At 53.8% G+C, this 17,141-nt stretch overlaps 1 protein-coding gene across 22 annotated transcripts in view; it reads left to right on the top strand.

The window, feature by feature from the left end:
* The first annotated feature begins 8,565 nt into the window (after positions 1-8,565).
* ATOH8 (atonal bHLH transcription factor 8) overlaps positions 8,566-17,141 on the top strand; it is a 102,869-nt gene continuing 94,293 nt past the window's right edge. For 14 of the 22 annotated variants that reach the window (XR_008476241.2, XR_013526407.1, XR_013526410.1 and 11 more), the window contains exon 1: positions 8,566-9,695. Coding sequence is in view for 4 of the 22 variants with exons in the window: in XM_054244752.2 (XP_054100727.1) it covers positions 8,919-9,695 (777 nt within the window). In the remaining 18 variants the exon portion in view is untranslated. Of the gene's footprint in view, positions 9,779-10,334; positions 10,475-17,141 lie in introns of all 22 variants that reach the window. The other 8 variants (XR_013526417.1, XR_013526416.1, XR_013526413.1 and 5 more) reach the window with 3 other exon arrangements.

The following is a 17,141-nucleotide window of genomic DNA, read 5'->3' as shown; positions in this document are numbered from 1 at the left end:
TGAACTAGATGATCTCCAAGCCTCCCTCCAGCTGTGCTGATCTAGAATTGCAGCTGATTAGGCATCTTGAGGACTCAGCCTGGGGACCACCAGGTCTACAGCTGTCCCTGGGGCATCCAGGTCTGTGGGGCTGCCCTCGAGCTGGTGCCTTATTAATTTTCCTCACTGCTAATAAATGTTCATTGCGTCAGCTCTGTTCTGCCCCCTCATGTTCTCTCGCTGCTGCTATCAGTGGGGACTTTTTCAGAGAGCTGCAAAAATAGTTTTTTGTTGTTGTTTGAGGAGCCTACACAGAAGCAGCAGCCAAGGCTCTTTTTGCTTCCTTTCTTTTCTGAGGGAATGGGGAAACGCAGAGGGAAGACTTCACAGTGAAGGAATGTGCTCCTTGGGGAATTGAAAGTTGTTTTCCTTAAAGAAGAAGAAGATGAAGAAGTCAGCACACTCTAACTTCATATCTAGCCGCAAAGCGCATCTGCGGGGATTGCTAACAGCTACCAGGAGATCGCTGGCTCAAGCCAAGCCTCATTAGGCTGTTGACAACTAGGTCTTGATGAGCAGAGTCCTAGCGAGCAGCTCGCTCACCGCCTGCCCTCCTGGCCGGTCCCTTGTTGGTGTTTGTTGGACTCATCGAGGCCCTAGGAGACAGCTTTTCTTGCCTGCCATGGATGTTAGGCATGCAGGGGAGCTTGCTTTCTCACAGGTGAATGTTTCACTTTTCCCCACAGCTGTGATCTGGGGTTTTGAGGAGGCTTAAGACAAATCCTAAGACACTAGGGATGGGAAGAACTTGAGATCTGCGGGTTCTACTTCCCTGTCACTTCTCCATTTATGGCTGAAGCTGAGGCTTGCAGGGTGGGGGTGGGTGGGTAGGGAACAGGGGAGGCAGATGCCGAAGGGTACCGAGCTGGTTCTGGGAAGAGAATGCATCTCTCTACTTCCAGACCAGCAAGTCAGAGCTACAGAAAACTCAGATAGTATCCAGCTCAGAGCTTCTTGAGCTTGAGAACATATGCCTTTGTCCTAAAAGGAAACACATTGCCCCAGAACCCTAAGATCTGAATTATGCTCTTATGCTTTATGCTTTTAATTCTTATATAACTATAAACCTAAAACAAATTAATAAATGAATACAAGCAAAACTACAAAGGCAATCAAAATTCACATTAACAAACAGGTTGATATGATGACTATATTGTTTTGCAGAAACAGAATCTCATAGGGCACAGGAGAGGAGCAGAGCACCAGCAGGGGACCCTAGCCGTCTTCCTGCATCCATCAGAACTTTAGCCTGAGGAATCTTGGGGGCAGGAGGATGTCAGGGGGAGGGAAGAAGAACAAGAGAGGGCAGGCCGAGTCAGATGCCAGGCAGAGGAAGCCAAGAGCCTGGAAACGTATCTGCTCCAGGGCAGCATGCTTATCCTCTTGGGGCCGACCATGCTTCTTCTTTAGGCAGGGCTCCTTGAGGCTGAAATCTTCCCTAGCAGACCCTTGATGGTCAGGACAGCATGATGTGACCTGCCAGTGGGAACCTCACTGGTCTCTGCCCACACCCAAGTATTGATCCTACCTGCCCCTTCCTGTGTCCTTCAAGTGGAGACATAAAACAAACATGAGGCACAAATAAAGCAGAAAGCGTGTCATAAGGTGAAATGACTGGTGGCTCCAGCTGGAAACGGGGGTGAGGGGAGGCCTCAGTGACCAAGTGACATAATGGCAAAGGTTTGGAGGAGGAGGAGAAGAAAGCCATAGGCATTTCTCAGGGAGATGGTCTGCTTAGCCAAATCCCACCATCTGTTTCCAGCCTAGTTCAAATGCCTCTTCTTTCAGGAAGTCCCCCAGAGCTGTTTGGTTACACTTCAGATTCCCACAGCATTTTCCTTAGTGTCTACCACTTTGTCCTGGTTCAGACTTGGATTATCTTTCCTCCTGCACTTGGAGCTCGTTAAGGTGGGCACTGTGTCTCCTCTTACTAGAATGTCAGCTCCACAGGGGTAAGGGTTTTCCTCTATTCCCTGCCACCTAATCCCAGCCTTAGCAGGTACTTTACGGAGGATAGTGAAGGATTTTATGTGGATAAAGGAAGGGATGGGGATGGTCTTTTTGCATGATGTGAGCTCTTGATGGCAGAAAACTCACAAAACTTCTTTTCCTTTTCTTTTTTCTTTTTCTTTCTTTTCTTTTTTTTTGAGACGGACTGTTTCTGTTGCCCAGGCTGGAGTGCAATGATGCAATCTCGGCTCACTGCAACCACTGCCTCCCAGGTTCAAGTGATTCTCCTGCTTCAGACTTCCAAGGAGTTGGGATTATAGGCATGTGCCACCACACCTGGCTAATTTTTTTGTATTTTTGGTAGAGATGGGGTTTTGCCATGTTGGCCAGGCTAGTCTCGAACTCCTGGCCTCAAGTGATCCACCCACCTCAGCCTGGGATTACAGGAGTGAGCCACCGCACCTGGCCACCAAACTTAACTTTCTTTTCTTCTTTTTGTTACATTCAGATTCAGGAAATATCAAACTTATCTTTCAATCAGCCCCATCACAGTGCCTGGCTCAGCTCAAGATTTGTCCAATGTAAGAATGACTGTTGACTTGAATCCATTGCTCCCCAAATCAATTGATCAGGTGGGGGAACCCAGTGCCTGAGAAAAGAGAGTGGATTCAAGACAACCACTAGTTCTTGGTGGTCAGGGCAGCTGTGCCTTTGACATGACCAACTCTATCTCTGGATCCACTGTTGTTTTTTCTGGTCAAAGCAGCTGACTGAATAGCTGAGCAGGTCTTGGTCCAAACAGAAGTATGGGCCTTCATTCACTCGGCAAGTACTTATTGGGTGTCTACTGTGTCCCAGAGATTGTTCTGGCAGCTGGGATATAGCATAAATAAGGCAGGCAAAAATCCCTGCCCTTGTGGAACTGACATTCTAGTGTGTGAGACACAGAAACCAAGCAACCAGTGATATGTATAGTATAGCAGATAATGGCACATGCCATTGCAAAGTAAAGCAAGGCAGAGGTAGAAAACACTGAAGGGGAAGGGTACAAACTTCACAGAGGATGGTCAGGGACAGCTTCACTGAGAAGGTGACATAGGAACACCAGAAAGGGGTGAGGGAGTGAACCCTGAGGCTACTTGAGCTAAGGGAATTCCAGGCACAGTAAACAGCCAGTGCAAAGGCCCTGAGGTGGGAGCCTGCTGGGTAGATTCAAGGAATCGCAGGGAGCCCTGTGTGTAGAGAGCAGAGTGCATGGGAAATGGGAGAGGAAATGGGAAACCAGATGTCAACTTTTGCTCCTACTCAAATGTTCCAGTTCTTAATTTCTTTATAAGAAACCTCCCCAAACTGTAGTGGTTTAACACAACCATTTAATATTCTTTCTCATGGTTCCGCGAGTTGACTGGGCTCAGCCGGGTGGTTCTTGAGTGGGTTCTCCCATGGAGTTGCAGCCAGCTGAGTGCCTTCTTCACTCACATGTCTGGCACTGTGTTGCTTTCTATTTGGCCTCTCTCTCCAGCAGAGCCCACCTGGACTTCTCACTTAGCAACTAAGGGCTTCCAACTGGCAGGAAGCTGAAACAGCCAGTCTTGGTAAAGCACAGCACCACTGCTGCACAGCTCCATTAGCCAGAGCAGCCACAGTTAGCCCAGGTTCACGGCAATGGTGGGACAGACGCCACCTCTCCATGCAGGCAGGGAGGGAGGAATCCATAGCGGTCCCCAACATATCCAAGAAAAGAATTCAAGGGAGGTTTTAAGCAGAGAAATGACATGACATTCTCTGTTTTAGCAGAATATCTGGCCAGTGGTGTGGAGAGCTGTCATGCCAGGCTTCTCCTGTTGTTTGTTGACCACCCTCCTGGCCTTTCCCCTCCCCACTCTCCCCTTTGACTCTAACCAAGAGTCAGGACCAAGCCCCGCCCCTCAGGCACTGCCCTCTGCACATGTGCTAAGAAGGTACACAGAGCATGTGCTGAGATGGTGCACACAGCAGGTGCGGGGAGGAAGTGCCCTTATCTGGCATCTGCCCAGTCCCAAAGACTCAGTTTTCTATAATTGGGATGGCCACTTGAATAGAGAAAGGTAGAAGGAAGATTGCAGAAGAGTCTGGAAGAGTTTGCTGCCTGGATGTCTCTTCACTGTCCTCTGGATCCCATGTCCCGCTGGTTAATGGTGGCAGTGCTAGCACTGTGAATTAAAGGTGAGGAGGAGCTCTGGGTTCTTCTTACTCCCTGCATGGCCCTTTCTGGTGAGGCTGTGAGTACCATTCCAGGGGTCACCATTCATACTGTGTCTGTCTCCACCAGGAGAGTTTCCTCTTGGCAGTCTAATTTCTACTCTTCCTCCCTTTCTCTAATGGGTGCCACACCTACTTTGGAACAATCTGAACAGCCATAAATAGGGACTACAGATTCAGGAATGCAGAGGCTTCATGTAGCAAGCATCCAAGGTTCCATCCCATCCAGCCAAGAAGATGCTAACCACTAGCTGCCACTCTGCAGAGCTGTCCTGTCCTCACTCTCTTGGTGTGTGCACCAAGGAATTACTGGGCAGCTTCCACTGGCAATGAGGGAGGGCCCCAGTGCCTGGATACCAAGATCTGGGCTCTGTATGCCCTTGCCATCTTACCCTGACTAGAAGGAGCTAGAAGGGTATTGTGCTGGACCAAGGGAGGCCAGTGGCTCCAGCTGAGAGGTGGACAGCAAGAAGCCCACCAGGCCGGCAGCACAGCAAGGAGATCTGGCTGACACAGACCAGCCCCATAGGTGGGCCAGTTATCACCTCCCAGATGCTAGTCACTGAGCTCTCAGGAGGCAGCAGACACAGTGGTTCAGAGCTTGGGTTTTGGAGTCAGTTGGCTTGGGTTCAAATCCCACTACTGTTCTTTCTGTTGGCAAGGTTTCCCCTTCCCCCACTAGGAGCCTCAGTCTTCTTATCTGTAGAGTGGGTTTACTTCCCTGGGTGATGATAAGGATTAGGGAGATAGAGTTTGTATGTGCTCCTTCCATGGCTGTATTAAAGAATTATGATTGCCTGGCTTTCTAGCAACTGCTCCCAGTGGCCTGACCCCTAAGCTCTTGCCTTTCCTTCCCTTTTTATCTTTATTCCTTTTCCCTGGGCCAGCCACCCCCACCCAAGGGGGTATGGAATCTTCCAGTGACAACATCACTCCCTCCCAGGGTCACCCCAAACGGTTAATTCAGTGGGCGATGTTTTTAATGAAGGGCATAGAGTGTTGTCTGTATTGTCCCATCCAAAGTTGTGGGTAGAGCCTTAGGAGCCTTTTTATCCTGGAAAGTCTATGAATTCGTGAAATCCACATTTCTGTCATTACAGGGCCACCACAATGGGCAAGAAGTTCCTCACGGAGAGACCGCAGTGTTGTGTGCAGTCCTGAGTGTGATACCACCAGGGGGCGCTGCCCAGTTGGTCTCTGCCCCAATTCTCAGCAAGGCTGAGGAAGGCAGAAGTGAGAGCCCTTGGAAGGGAGACAGGTTTGACCCTTCGGCTGGTGAGGTGTGGACAGCCAGCCTGGACCTGGAAGGTCTGCAACCTGGTAGACTGACAATGGCAATGGCGGGGACTCCAAGACAATTGGCCTCTTTACAGTTTGCTGCCTGTATCCCCACACACCGTTCCATCTCATGAGATGAGATGATGCCCAGATAGTAAACAGAGGCTCAGAGAGGTCAGGGAGCTGCCTAAGGTCACACAGCTGGTACGTGGCAAGGTGAAGGTCCCTCTGAACTTGCCTTTTTCCAAATCTGGGGCCCTGGCATTTGGCCAACAGAGAGGCAGCATGGTGAGGGGAAGGAGCCCGTCTGGCCTGCAGCCTGGCTTGCAGCCTGGCTCTACCTACACCCTGCGTGGCTGGTCATTCCTATCCAATCCCTTCCCCTCCTTCTGCCTCATGGGATCTCAGTGACCTTCTCCTCTATTTGGGGGAAGTTGGCACAGGGCTCAGGGTCAGTACGAGTGGATCCCTTGGTATTCAACCAAGATGTGATTTTCCCAGACACAGCTTGGCCTCTTTATGGACAAAATTCAATCCTGCTAGAGAAACATCCACTAACTGGCCACGGGCACCCCAGTTTTCAACTACACCCAAGTCTGGGATGCAAGGGGGCCTGGGCAGCTGGCTAACCCAGGATGCCCCAGGTCACCATTCCCTAGACTCTAGGCATCATGCCAAATGCTGCACATGCAGCCTGTGAGTCCTCACAGCCCTGTGAGGCATGATGTAATTCACTCCATTTTACAGAGGAAGATACTGAAGCTCAGAGAGTGCCTGAGCAGCTCTGTAGAAGGGGCATCGCTTTTCCTCCATCTCTGCCACTGACTAGCTGGATGCATAGGAGGATTGAGTCTGCAGACAGGACTGTAAAGGGCACAAGGGCTGTTAGTCTTTATCAGAGGCTTCCTGAGCACCAGGCTTTAGAGACAGGGAGGAAGACAAGAGTGTGCCTTTGAGGAATGCACAAGCCCAGGAGTTCCAACAGGGCTGCAGCAGAGGTTAAGCTGCAGCAGGACTTACGAGCAAGCATGCGCAGAGGCCAGCAAGAACAACTGGAGGCTGTGGTAAGCAGGGAAGGTTCACAGGAGGAGCAGGGCTGGAGCTGGTCATCAAAGGGTGAGGAAGAGTGTGCTTTGCAAAGGGGAGCAAAGGGCAGGACTTTAGGGTTCGAGGTTGAGCAGGGAAATGACAGGAGAATGAAGGCTCCTCTCTGGGGACACACCCTTGGCCTCCAGGACAGAGATAAGATGCAGGAAAACGCAGGTGTCCTGGGAAGGGGGTCTCTGGGAACACATGCTTTATGATGCTGGCACTCACCTTGGTGGGAAAATGAGATTTTGCATTTACTATAGTCAGAAAACTATGTGCCTTAGTGTGTGTGTGTGTGTGTGTGTGTGTGTTTAAATCCTTATGTCAAAGTCCTTTGACATTCATGATCTCTTTGTCGTTTCTCAGCTACCCTGAGAAGTTGGCTGGACAGAAATATCCTCAAAGACAGAAAAGTAGAGCCCTGGTGGGAGGAAATGTCTTGCTCATGGTCATGGGGCTCCAGAGTTGAAAAGCCAAGGCCCAACCAGGGCTCCTGGCCCAGCTCCCTGCTGCCGCCTCTGAAGCTTTGTTTAGACTCCCATCCCACCTCCCAGCACCTCGCGTGCTTCAGGCCACCCTGCCATCTGCCTCCTCCACCCCTAGACATTCTGCCTTGGAGGAGAGAGGCACTCCAGTGTGAGCCCTTGTGTTTTCATCAGAGTTCGAGGCCAGGGTCAAGGGTCCATCTTCTCCCAAACCACCTTGCTGGCTTTTAGTGCCCACCTGTCTTAAGAAGCAACAGCCACAGAAAAGGGACCAGCAAAGAGTAAAGCCCTGTTCTGAGCCTCGGAAGGGAGCAGCCAGGAGGTGGTCCTCTGGTGAGGACACGTGAGGGCCTACTACTTGGATCCCTTCTTTCCAGAATCTCCAGTGGAGTGGCACAGAGGACTGAGGGTCTGGGGGGTAGATCTCTGCCCCTTGTCAATAAACGTGGGCATCTGCCAAGCTCTTGCCTGGTGCCAGGCACTGCTATGAGTACCCTGTGCATACATGCACACAGGAGGCTGTTCACAGCCTCCTGGCGGGGGGAAGGTATGCTTATGACCCTTGTTTTACAGGCGAGGAAAGGGAGGCACAGAGAGGTTAAGTGTCTTTCCAAATGTCACACAGTGAGTGGCAGAGCTGGGGTTTGAGCCCAGGAAGTCTGCCTCAAGGAGCTATTTTGCCTCGATAAATAATAATAATAATAGTAACAACCACAGCTCCCATTTGACGACCCCTTCCTATGTGCCTGGTGCTTTACTTCCTCAGAGCAATGCTGTGACTTAGAAGTTGGTGTTTTCCGAATTTCTAATTTCATAGATGAGTAAATCCGGGCTTAGCAGGGCGCCTGGTGTGAGGTGACTGTAGAGGCTCACAGACGTTAGGTCTGCCTAAATCCGAAGCTTCCACCCTCCTCTGCCTCTGTGACTTGCTGTGTGACTTTGGAGCTTTCGGAGACTCAGTTTCCCTGTCTTAAGCCCTCTGCTCCTCTTGCTTTCCCTCTCCAGCAAGTGATAGTGGACTGGGCTGCCGTGCCACGCGGCTGAGGGTCGGGCAACTCTGGAGTTCCCCCTTCCCCATCGGTCCCTCGCAGAAGTCCCCGCTTCCCCGGTTTTCTGTTGCTTGGCGAGTTGGGGCGGAGGGACCGGCGGGAAGGTACTGGGTGGGCCAGGTCGGAGCTGTGTCACTGAGAGGCCGACGAGGCCTGGGAGAGAAGGCCCCGCTGTGATTTGGGGAAAGGCCAAGGGGCCTCTAAATCACTTGCTCGGGGAGGCTGTGCAGGAGCTGATGGTCCTCTGGGAACCCAGAAGCGTCCCACACTTGAGTAGGGGAGGGGAGGGAGAGCCGATGGAGGCAGGTTCTGGGCCGAGGGGATGGGGGTGGGGGGAGGCAGGGAGCACGCGGACAAAGGAGGCGGCCGGCGGCCCAGCTGTTTTGAAAAATGCTTCCTGTTTCTTTAAAGGCTCTCGCGGCTCGGGCGGCCGGGGCTGGGGAGGCGGTGGCGGCGGGAGCTGCCTCCTCTCCGGACGGCGGCGCTGACTGATCTCGCGAACTGGGCTTCTGTGTAAACTGAGGCTAAACAAACACAGATGGAGCGCAGCGGGCGTTCTCCAGAAATGCTGGCAAGGCGGCAGCGACTTCAGATGACACTCTGAGCGCTCCGGGAACGGACAGCCCGGCGGCTTCGCGGAGCCGGCAGCGCAGCTGCCCCGGGCAAGGGGGAGAAAGGGAGAGAGGGAGGGGGAGGCGGGCGAAGGGGGAGAGCCGAGACTCCTCGGCGCTGAGCGCGGCGGCGGCCCGGGCAGCCCCACGCCCCTGCCTCGCGCGCCGCCCGCGCCATGAAGCACATCCCGGTCCTCGAGGACGGACCGTGGAAGACCGTGTGCGTGAAAGAGCTGAACGGCCTCAAGAAGCTCAAGCGGAAAGGCAAGGAGCCGGCGCGGCGCGCGAACGGCTATAAAACTTTCCGATTGGACTTGGAAGCTCCCGAGCCCCGCGCCGTCGCCACCAACGGGCTGCGGGACAGGACCCATCGGCTGCAGCCGGTCCCGGTCCCGGTGCCGGTGCCAGCCCCAGTGGCGCCGGCCGCTCCTCCAAGAGGGGGCGCGGACACAGCCGGGGAGCACGGGGGCTCCCGGGTGCCTGAGGTCTCCGACGCGCGGAAACGCGGCTTTGCCCTGGGCGCAGTGGGGCCAGGACTCCCCACGACGACGACGCCACCTCCCCCTGTGCCCCAGAGCCTGGCACCTGGGGGCGCAGAGACACAGCCTTTCCGAGAGCCGGGTCTGCGTCCCCGCATCTTGCTGTGCGCACCGCCAGCGCGCCCCAAGCCGTCCGCGCCCCCAGCGCCGCCAGCGCCGCCAGCGCCCCCGGAGTCCACAGTGCGCCCCCCGCCCCCCGCGCGCCCCGGGGAAAGTTCCTACTCGTCAATTTCACACGTAATTTACAATAACCACCCGGATTCCTCTGCGTCGCCTAGGAAACGACCAGGCGAAGCGACTGCCGCCTCCTCGGAGATCAAAGCCCTGCAGCAGACCCGGAGGCTCCTGGCGAACGCCAGGGAGCGGACGCGGGTGCACACCATCAGCGCAGCCTTCGAGGCGCTCAGGAAGCAGGTACCCGCTCCCCGCCGCAAGCCCTCACTGCGCTCGGGGACCACTGCCGGAATGGGTAGGCGAGTGGCCGGGCCGGGATAGAGGTGTGTTTAAGGGGCAACTTGCCCAGCCCGGTCCGACCCTGGGGAGCCCAGACAGATGTGGACAGCCCTGGGGCAGTGACTTTGCCACAACGTTGGTATGGATCATAGTTTTCGAAGTGGAGAAAAAGGTTGGAGATCTCTGGCCCGAGCACCGCACCCCCCAAGTCCTCCCTCCACCCCCGCCTTGGGGGTAACGCTGTCTGCGCGTCTGACTTCAGCCTTCATAGTTCACTTTTATGGCAGCGAGTATTTGCCTGCTAGAGTCCCCTGGGCGCCATGCGGAGTGGAGAGGGGAAATGTGGGAATCTGGTCTTGGTTGCGGGAGAAAGGGGGCAACCCTTCTCCAGGCATTTGGCATGGTCGGGGTCTTGGCTCCTGTTGTTGGCGGTGAGGCCGGGAACGCTGCGGCGGGGCAGTCTAGGGGAGCTGGTCAACCCCTCTTCAGCCCCCAGCTCCCAGCAGTGATGCTCCAAACATTCAGGTTTCTAACGGGCTATGCACCCCTTGCCCTGGCATCCTCAAGAACCCGCGCTACAAGCCTGTGCTCTCTCCCCAGGGGTGGCCTCAGGAATGAGCTGGTGGGAGTCTTTCCCTGAGATCCCTTCCTTTCATCCTGTGGTGAAGCAGGCAACCGTGCTGAGGGGACCGTCTAGTTGGGGGATTTTCTCTGGAGCATCTTCAGAGTCTAGTTCTGGGGTGAGTTGGGGACTTTTTAGTTTGGGGCTGGTGAGGACTGCCCTCACCAAACAGTGCCCCTGAGCAGGTAGAAGAAGAATGCTTAACCCAAGAATTACCCGTGGTGGGGCGGGGCAGTTTACAATTCCACTTTAGACAAGGTTGGTACTGGCTTGGGCTTCTAGGCTTCTTATTTTCTTAGTGAGAAGGGGCTCTAGGAAGGAGGTGGTGAGTTCTATCCCACCCGACACAGGGCTCAGAGAAGGGTTAGGGTAGATGTGGCTAATTCGAAGTGTGTGTGTTTTTCTGTTTTATTTTTTTGCATGCTCTACAGCTGACTTGCAGTGTGACTCCAGGAATTTTGCTCAACTTCTCTGGGTTTTATCCAGCAAGAAAACATTTCAGAAACCATGATCTTGTTTTTGGATCACTCTCCTCTTCCTCCTGTTGGCTGGGGTGGGGCGGGGCAGTAGTGCCTGTGTCTACTCATGGAAAGGAAATGGAATCCCTGGGGAAAGAGGCCCTATGACTTTTGAGCAAAAGTGTCTTGCTTGGGCTTGGGGAAAGTGGTGAGTGAGGTGGGGTGGGGGCGGGGGCAAGTGGCTGTCACAGATCAGGCTGGGCCTCTGCCCTCAGCCACACCAGCTGGAACCCTGGGCAGTGGGCCCAGTGGAGCAGTCAGTCCTACCCTGAGCCAGCAGCTCTGTGCCTGCATTGCTGGGTAGGGGTAGCAGTGCTTGGGGGATCCTGCCACACACTCTCCAGGACAGAAGGATAACAGAAGGGCAGAGATGCCTGTCCACTTGCCCACCTTGCCACTAGGGAAGCCCCTCCTAGACGGGGGAGGCATGTACCCAGAGCCTCACGGTTGGTGAATAACAGGTCGGGGCTGGCACCTATGGCCTTTGACTGCTGGTTCTGGGCCCTTCTGCCCCCCTGCTGCCTCTCTGTGTGCTGAGAGAATACTCATCTGAGTGTTCTGTTACATCTCATGTGCCCACTGGCTTTTACTTCATTCAACAATCAATTCTGTCTCATTTGATCTAAACAACATCCCTGTGAAAACTGGATTAACTCATTTTGTAGTATGAAACCCTGAGCCTCAGAGATGGAAGGAGACTTGTCCCAGATCACCTAGTGGGTTAGGAAAGATGACAGCAGTTTCTGGAATGCCCTCTGGCCAAATGCTTCCCTCAGTGCCATCTGTATCAGCATCATGTGCTCCCCCCAGCCCCCAGCAGGGTGTACACTTTGAAATGAGATTGTTCATCCTGGTCTCCTTTTACTTCCCCCATTCCCTCAGGAAGTTCTCTATAAAAAGGGCAAGTTCAGCGTGTCTAAGCAGAAGGCGAACCCATGCCCTCTCGGACAGAGTATGTATGCAATGCAAACCCTCATGCAAGCACACACACACGCGCTCCTTGAACGTGCTCAAAAGCACACACAAATGCACGGTCACAGAAGCGCCTGTTCCTGTTGGTTTACTCCTTGCCCCAGCCATTCTGTCCCTTCCCTAGAAAGGTTGCCAGGCCATAGTGGGCACCTCTCTGTTAGCTGGGAAAGAAAGAAATATGGCCACGACGTTTCTGGTCATACAGCCAGCGGCCAAGGCCACACTCACCATGTTCCCCTCACCACCATGGCACCCATTCAATGGAGGAAGTCCCATGTTCTGGAGGAGCCCCTTCCTCCTCTGGGCCTCAGTCTTCTCCATAAAATGTACTCCCCACCCCCACCCCCAATCCAGATGAGCTGTAGCTCTGGAGCTAGCCTCGGGCCTGACTGTTTGAAATGGGCCCTTGGAAAGGCCCATTTCAGCTCTGCCTGAAATGGGGCCTTGGCCAGTGTGGCACTGAGTTGGGTTCTGGGATCGTCTCTCTGGCCTGGGGCTTCGTTCTTCTGAGCAGCTTCCTGGAACCATGAAAGATGCACTGACCTGGGAACCTGGAGGCCTGGCATTGAGTTGTGTCTCCTCTGCATGCCTTCTGTGTGGCCGTGGACAAGTCACTGGCCCTCTCTGGGCCTCAGTTGCTGAAGCTGTAAAATGGTATCATTGATCTCATCCATAGTGTTGAGAAGAGCAAATGAGGAAAGAAGGAGGCCTATAAAAGCAGTGAACATTTCTTTCCTTCCTTCCTTCCTTCCTTCCTCTCCTTTTCTTTATTCCTTTCCTTCTCTCCTTCCTTCCCTTCTTCCTTCCTTCTCTCTCTCTTTCTTTTTCTCTTTCTCCCTTCCTTCTCTCTCTCTCTCTCTTTCTTTCTTTCTTTCCTTCCTTCAAGACAGAGTCTCTCTCTGTCACCCAGGCTGGAGTGCAGTGGTGTGATCTGAGCTCACTGCAATCTACACCTCCTGGGTTCAAGCGATTCTCACACCTCAGCCTCCTGAGTAGCTGGGATTACAGGTGCACGCCACCATGCCTGGCTAATTTTTTGTATTTTAGTAGAGACGGGATTTCACCATGTTGCCCAGGCTGGTCTCTAACTCATGAGCTAAGGTGATCCACCTGCCTCAGCCTCCCAAAGTGGTAGAATTAAAGGCATGAGCCACCACGCACAGCCAGAGCAGTGACCATTTCTTACGCAGCTCCAAGGTCCTCAGGGCTGGGCAAAGCTCTCGACAGATGAAGCAATAAGAATTCTTTAATTGGCCGAGTGCAGTGGCTCACACCTATAATCCCAGCACTTTGGGAGGCCGAGGCAGGTGGATCATGAGGTCAAGGGATCGAGACCATCCTGGTCAACAAGGTGAAACCCCGTCTCTACTAAAATTACAAAAATTAGCTGGGCATGGTGTGCGCGCCTGTAGTCCCAGCTACTCGGGAGGCTGAGGCAGGAGAATTGCTTGAACCCAGGAGACGGAGGTTACGGTGAGCCGAGATCGCGCCGTTGCACTCCAGTCTGGGTAACAACAGTGAAATTCCGTCTCAAAAAAAAAAAAAAAGAATTCTTTAATCATTTTAATAACTATCAGAGAAACTAGCATTTAGCACATACTTACTTTGTGCCAGGCATGGTTCTAAGCCTGTTATGTATATTAGTTCATTTAATGAAATAGATATTGTCACAATCACACCCCCTGCCCTGTTTCTCGAATGGTGACCCTGAGGTTCAGAGAGCTTATGTAAGTTGTCCCAGTCTCTTGTCACTGCACGTGGCCTTGGGGGTTTTGTGCTACACCCTACCTTGGCCAGACTCCAGGGTGGCGGTGCCTCACAGCAGTGTACATTTGTCGGCTATGGAGCTATGTGCCGCTGCTGCTGCTGTGGAGCTTGGGTTGGACTCTCAGGGCCTTGACTCCTAACAGCTCTGCTCCTCAGCCTGTCTAATGTCCTGGCGCCATCCACCCTCAGCATGAGGAAGCCAGACAGGCTCCCACTGTGTCATAATCCACTGTCCTCTCAACCAGGAAGGGAGCAGGGATGGTAGCTGCATGGCTGCAGGTGGGGAGGTGCAGGTGGGAGAGAGGCCCTCCAGTCTGGGCTGGATGGTGTGGGGCAGATGGTCAGGCCGCAGCACATGCCACCAGTGCAGCTGCACCAGAGCCCTCACTGCCACCTCATGTGAAGGCCATGTGTGCACAGCTGGCCTGACCCGGGAGTGGGGCTGCTCCCTGCCAGGTGGGAGGGGTCAAAGGGAAAGGCTGGACTTGTGGGGTGGTGAGGGAAGGGGCCAGAGTGGCAGGACCTTCTGTCTCACAAGCTGTGCCCTCCCTTGGGGCATGTGGTGTGCATGTGGATTTCCTCTCTCCCTCTAAGCCTCTCAGCACTGATGGAGGATGGCTGTAATGGAAGGCAGTGTGGGGCCCCAGGTTCTGCCGCGGTCCTCTCCACTGACGATGTGCCAAGCAGTTGGGGCCCAGGCCACCTCCCCTGCTGCCCCTGGAGCCTCCCAGGGGGTCCTCATCGAGTGAACTCAGGGTGTCCCTGGAGGGGGTGTGGGAATGGTACCCCAGCACATTCCTCACTCTTAAACTCCACAGAGTGCAAGGGGGATGTGGAGGGCACAGAGAAGCCTGCACACCATTCCCTCAGCCAATGAGGCACAGGCCTGCTTGCACTAGGGGCTCCATGCAGATAGGTAAGGATGACAAAGGTCTTCCTCGTGTTCCATTGTGTCCACGGTCACCAGGGCGGCTGCTCCTGCACTGAGTGAGGCCTGACCTGAGCCTGCTGTGAGAGGTTTGAAGTGTTGTCTTCCCATGTTGCAGATGAGGATGCTTATGGAGAGGTGAAGTGATTGCTCAAGGCCACAGAGTGACCAGGATCTGTACTCAAGCCTGTCTGGCCCTGGAGCCGTAGCTCTTAACCACCCAGACCCAGGTTCTCAGGGTCCAGCCTGCTGGCTGTGCAGGAGGTTGGGAGTTTTTTTTTTTTGAGTCAGAGTCTCACACTCTTGCCCAGGCTGGAGTGTAGTGGCACTATCTCAGCTCACTGCAACCTCCACCTTCCAGGTTTACGTGATTCGTAAATCACGGCCTCCCAAGTAGTTGGGATTACAGGCACCCGCCACCACGCCAGGCTAATTTTTTGTGTTTTTAGTAAAGACGGGGTTTCACTATGTTGGCCAGGCTGGTCTCAAACTCCTGATCTCATGATCTACCTGCCTCGGCCTCCCAAAGTGCTGGGATTACAGGGGTGAGCCACTGTGCCCGGCGAGGTTGGGATTTTAAAGGACCTGTTTAGATAGACTTTGGGAAGGACACCGGACAGCTCTGGGTAGAGTGGCTTCACATCGGGGATCCGGTGCTCACCGACACAAGACGATCAGACGATCATTTCAGTGGAATCTGATGCTCTTCTGTGTGTAGTGGGCGTAGTGCTGTTGGAGCCCTATGGGCTTCCAGGAGGGCATCTTGGGCTGGGTCTGAAGGGTGGGCCGGAGTTGGCACAGAAGCGAGAGTGTGGAGGGCTTTGAGACCTTTTCTGCATTCACTGGTAGGTTCTCAGCATTGTTTCTTTGGGAAGCTTTCCCACATTTGCACCTGTGATCTCATTCTGAGGTAGTAGGTGTTCTAATGCCCATTTCACTAGTGAGGAAACTGAGGTCTTGTCAGCTTATGGACCTGCCTAACTAAGGTCATGTGGATGGCCAGGGGTGGAGCCAGGCCTGCGGTCTCCCAGGCCAGTGCTCTTCATGTTTTTTTTTTTGCTTGCTGGAACTGGGTCCAGCTTAGGGTGGGTTGGGTGGAAGGTTTTGGGGGCATATGGGACCTTGTGAAAATGCCAAAGTCTATTCCTTCAAAGTTGAAAAATCCTTTTGGGATGAGTGCAAGACAGATCCTTTTACTTTCCTGGAAGTTGGGCAGTCTGTCGGGAGTGGGAGCCAGGTAACTCTGCCTCCTCCTTTGGCCTGTGTCCCCTGACCAGGGTGAGCAGACAACTGCTATGGGGGCCTCTGTAGGCAATGGTGGTGGGTGGGCTCTGGGCCTTGCTGTGGATGCTCTAAGAGGGATCTCATGGCATCATCAGCCCAGGACTCTCCATCCCCAGCTCAGGAGGGTGGGCTGCCTACCTCCTCACCTTAAGCTATTGACACTTACTCAGATCCCCAGGCAGTTCCTGATGGCTAACTGGAAAGAGCCCAGCTAGGTCACCAGTTCAAAACCCAGCTCATCACTCACCAGCTGAGAGATCCAGGAAATGCCTACATGCCTGAGAGTCACATGCTTTGTTGTGAAGTGGAAGTGATCATTTCTACCCCATTGGGCTGCTTAAAAGATGAATACGACATCGTATTTGAAATGCTTACCCTCTGCCCAGCCTTAATAGATCATAATAACCACAAGGTGGCCTGGGCCCAGCATCACGGGGAATCTGTGCTGCTCAGACTCTGGCGGGAGTTACTTGATGTAGTCCTCGAAGCCCTGTGAGCTGCCCAGGCATTGCTACCCCAACTTTCCAGATGAGGAAACGGGTGCTCTAAGGAGTGAAGTTACTTCCCAAAGTCATACTGCTTGTAAGTGCCTGGAATTCAGAGCAGCTCTTTCCACCATATCTTGACATTCCAGAGCCAGAATGGGTGGTAGCTTCTCACTTTGTGGTGACAGCCCAGGCTGGGGTGCCTCTGAGCTGGGCTGTTGGGAGCTGAGGAGCTGCATCCTGGGGCATGGGTGCCGGGAGGATCTGGAATTGGCCAGGTGGTGGGGAGTTGCCTATGGGGGTGGGGGAAGAGGAGAGGTGAACAACCTGAAAGAGGCTTTCGGCATCCCGGATATGGCTACCTGTGGTGTGGTGGGAGCTGAGAGAGCCTACTGGCCGTGTGCCTGGTGTCAGTCAGATGAGTGATCTGGGGCCCAATGTGTCACCTCTCTGGTTTTGTGTGTACAGATGGTGGGGAAGGTTTTAAGTGCGCTAACACTACCTGTAAATAGCTACTGCAGTGTCAGATATACAAGAGCTCAATGCATGCATTTCTTCTTAGACCTGGAACTTGACAGAAACAATAGGCAAGAAACGTATCTAGGACAGAACTGGCCCAGAACCTGGCATGGGAGCCCCTAGGTTGGCCTTGGCCTTAGCCGTTGCTCTGTGGTCCCACAGTGACCCTGGATCACGGTGTATAGATCCCTTCCAAAATCCCTGCTCCCTCCTGCAAGCCCAGCTGTTACAGGCCAAGGGCTCAAAGAGCTGGGCCGTTAACAGAAACTCCTAGCATGGCCTCCGTGTGAAAGCAGTGCTAAGGGCTGTGTA

Source organism: Callithrix jacchus, chromosome 14 (assembly GCF_049354715.1).
Source record: "Callithrix jacchus isolate 240 chromosome 14, calJac240_pri, whole genome shotgun sequence".
Taxonomy (NCBI): Eukaryota; Metazoa; Chordata; class Mammalia; order Primates; family Cebidae; genus Callithrix; species Callithrix jacchus.
The sequence above is the reverse complement of the archived record's forward strand: the minus strand, read 5'-3'. Positions and strand labels throughout refer to the sequence as shown.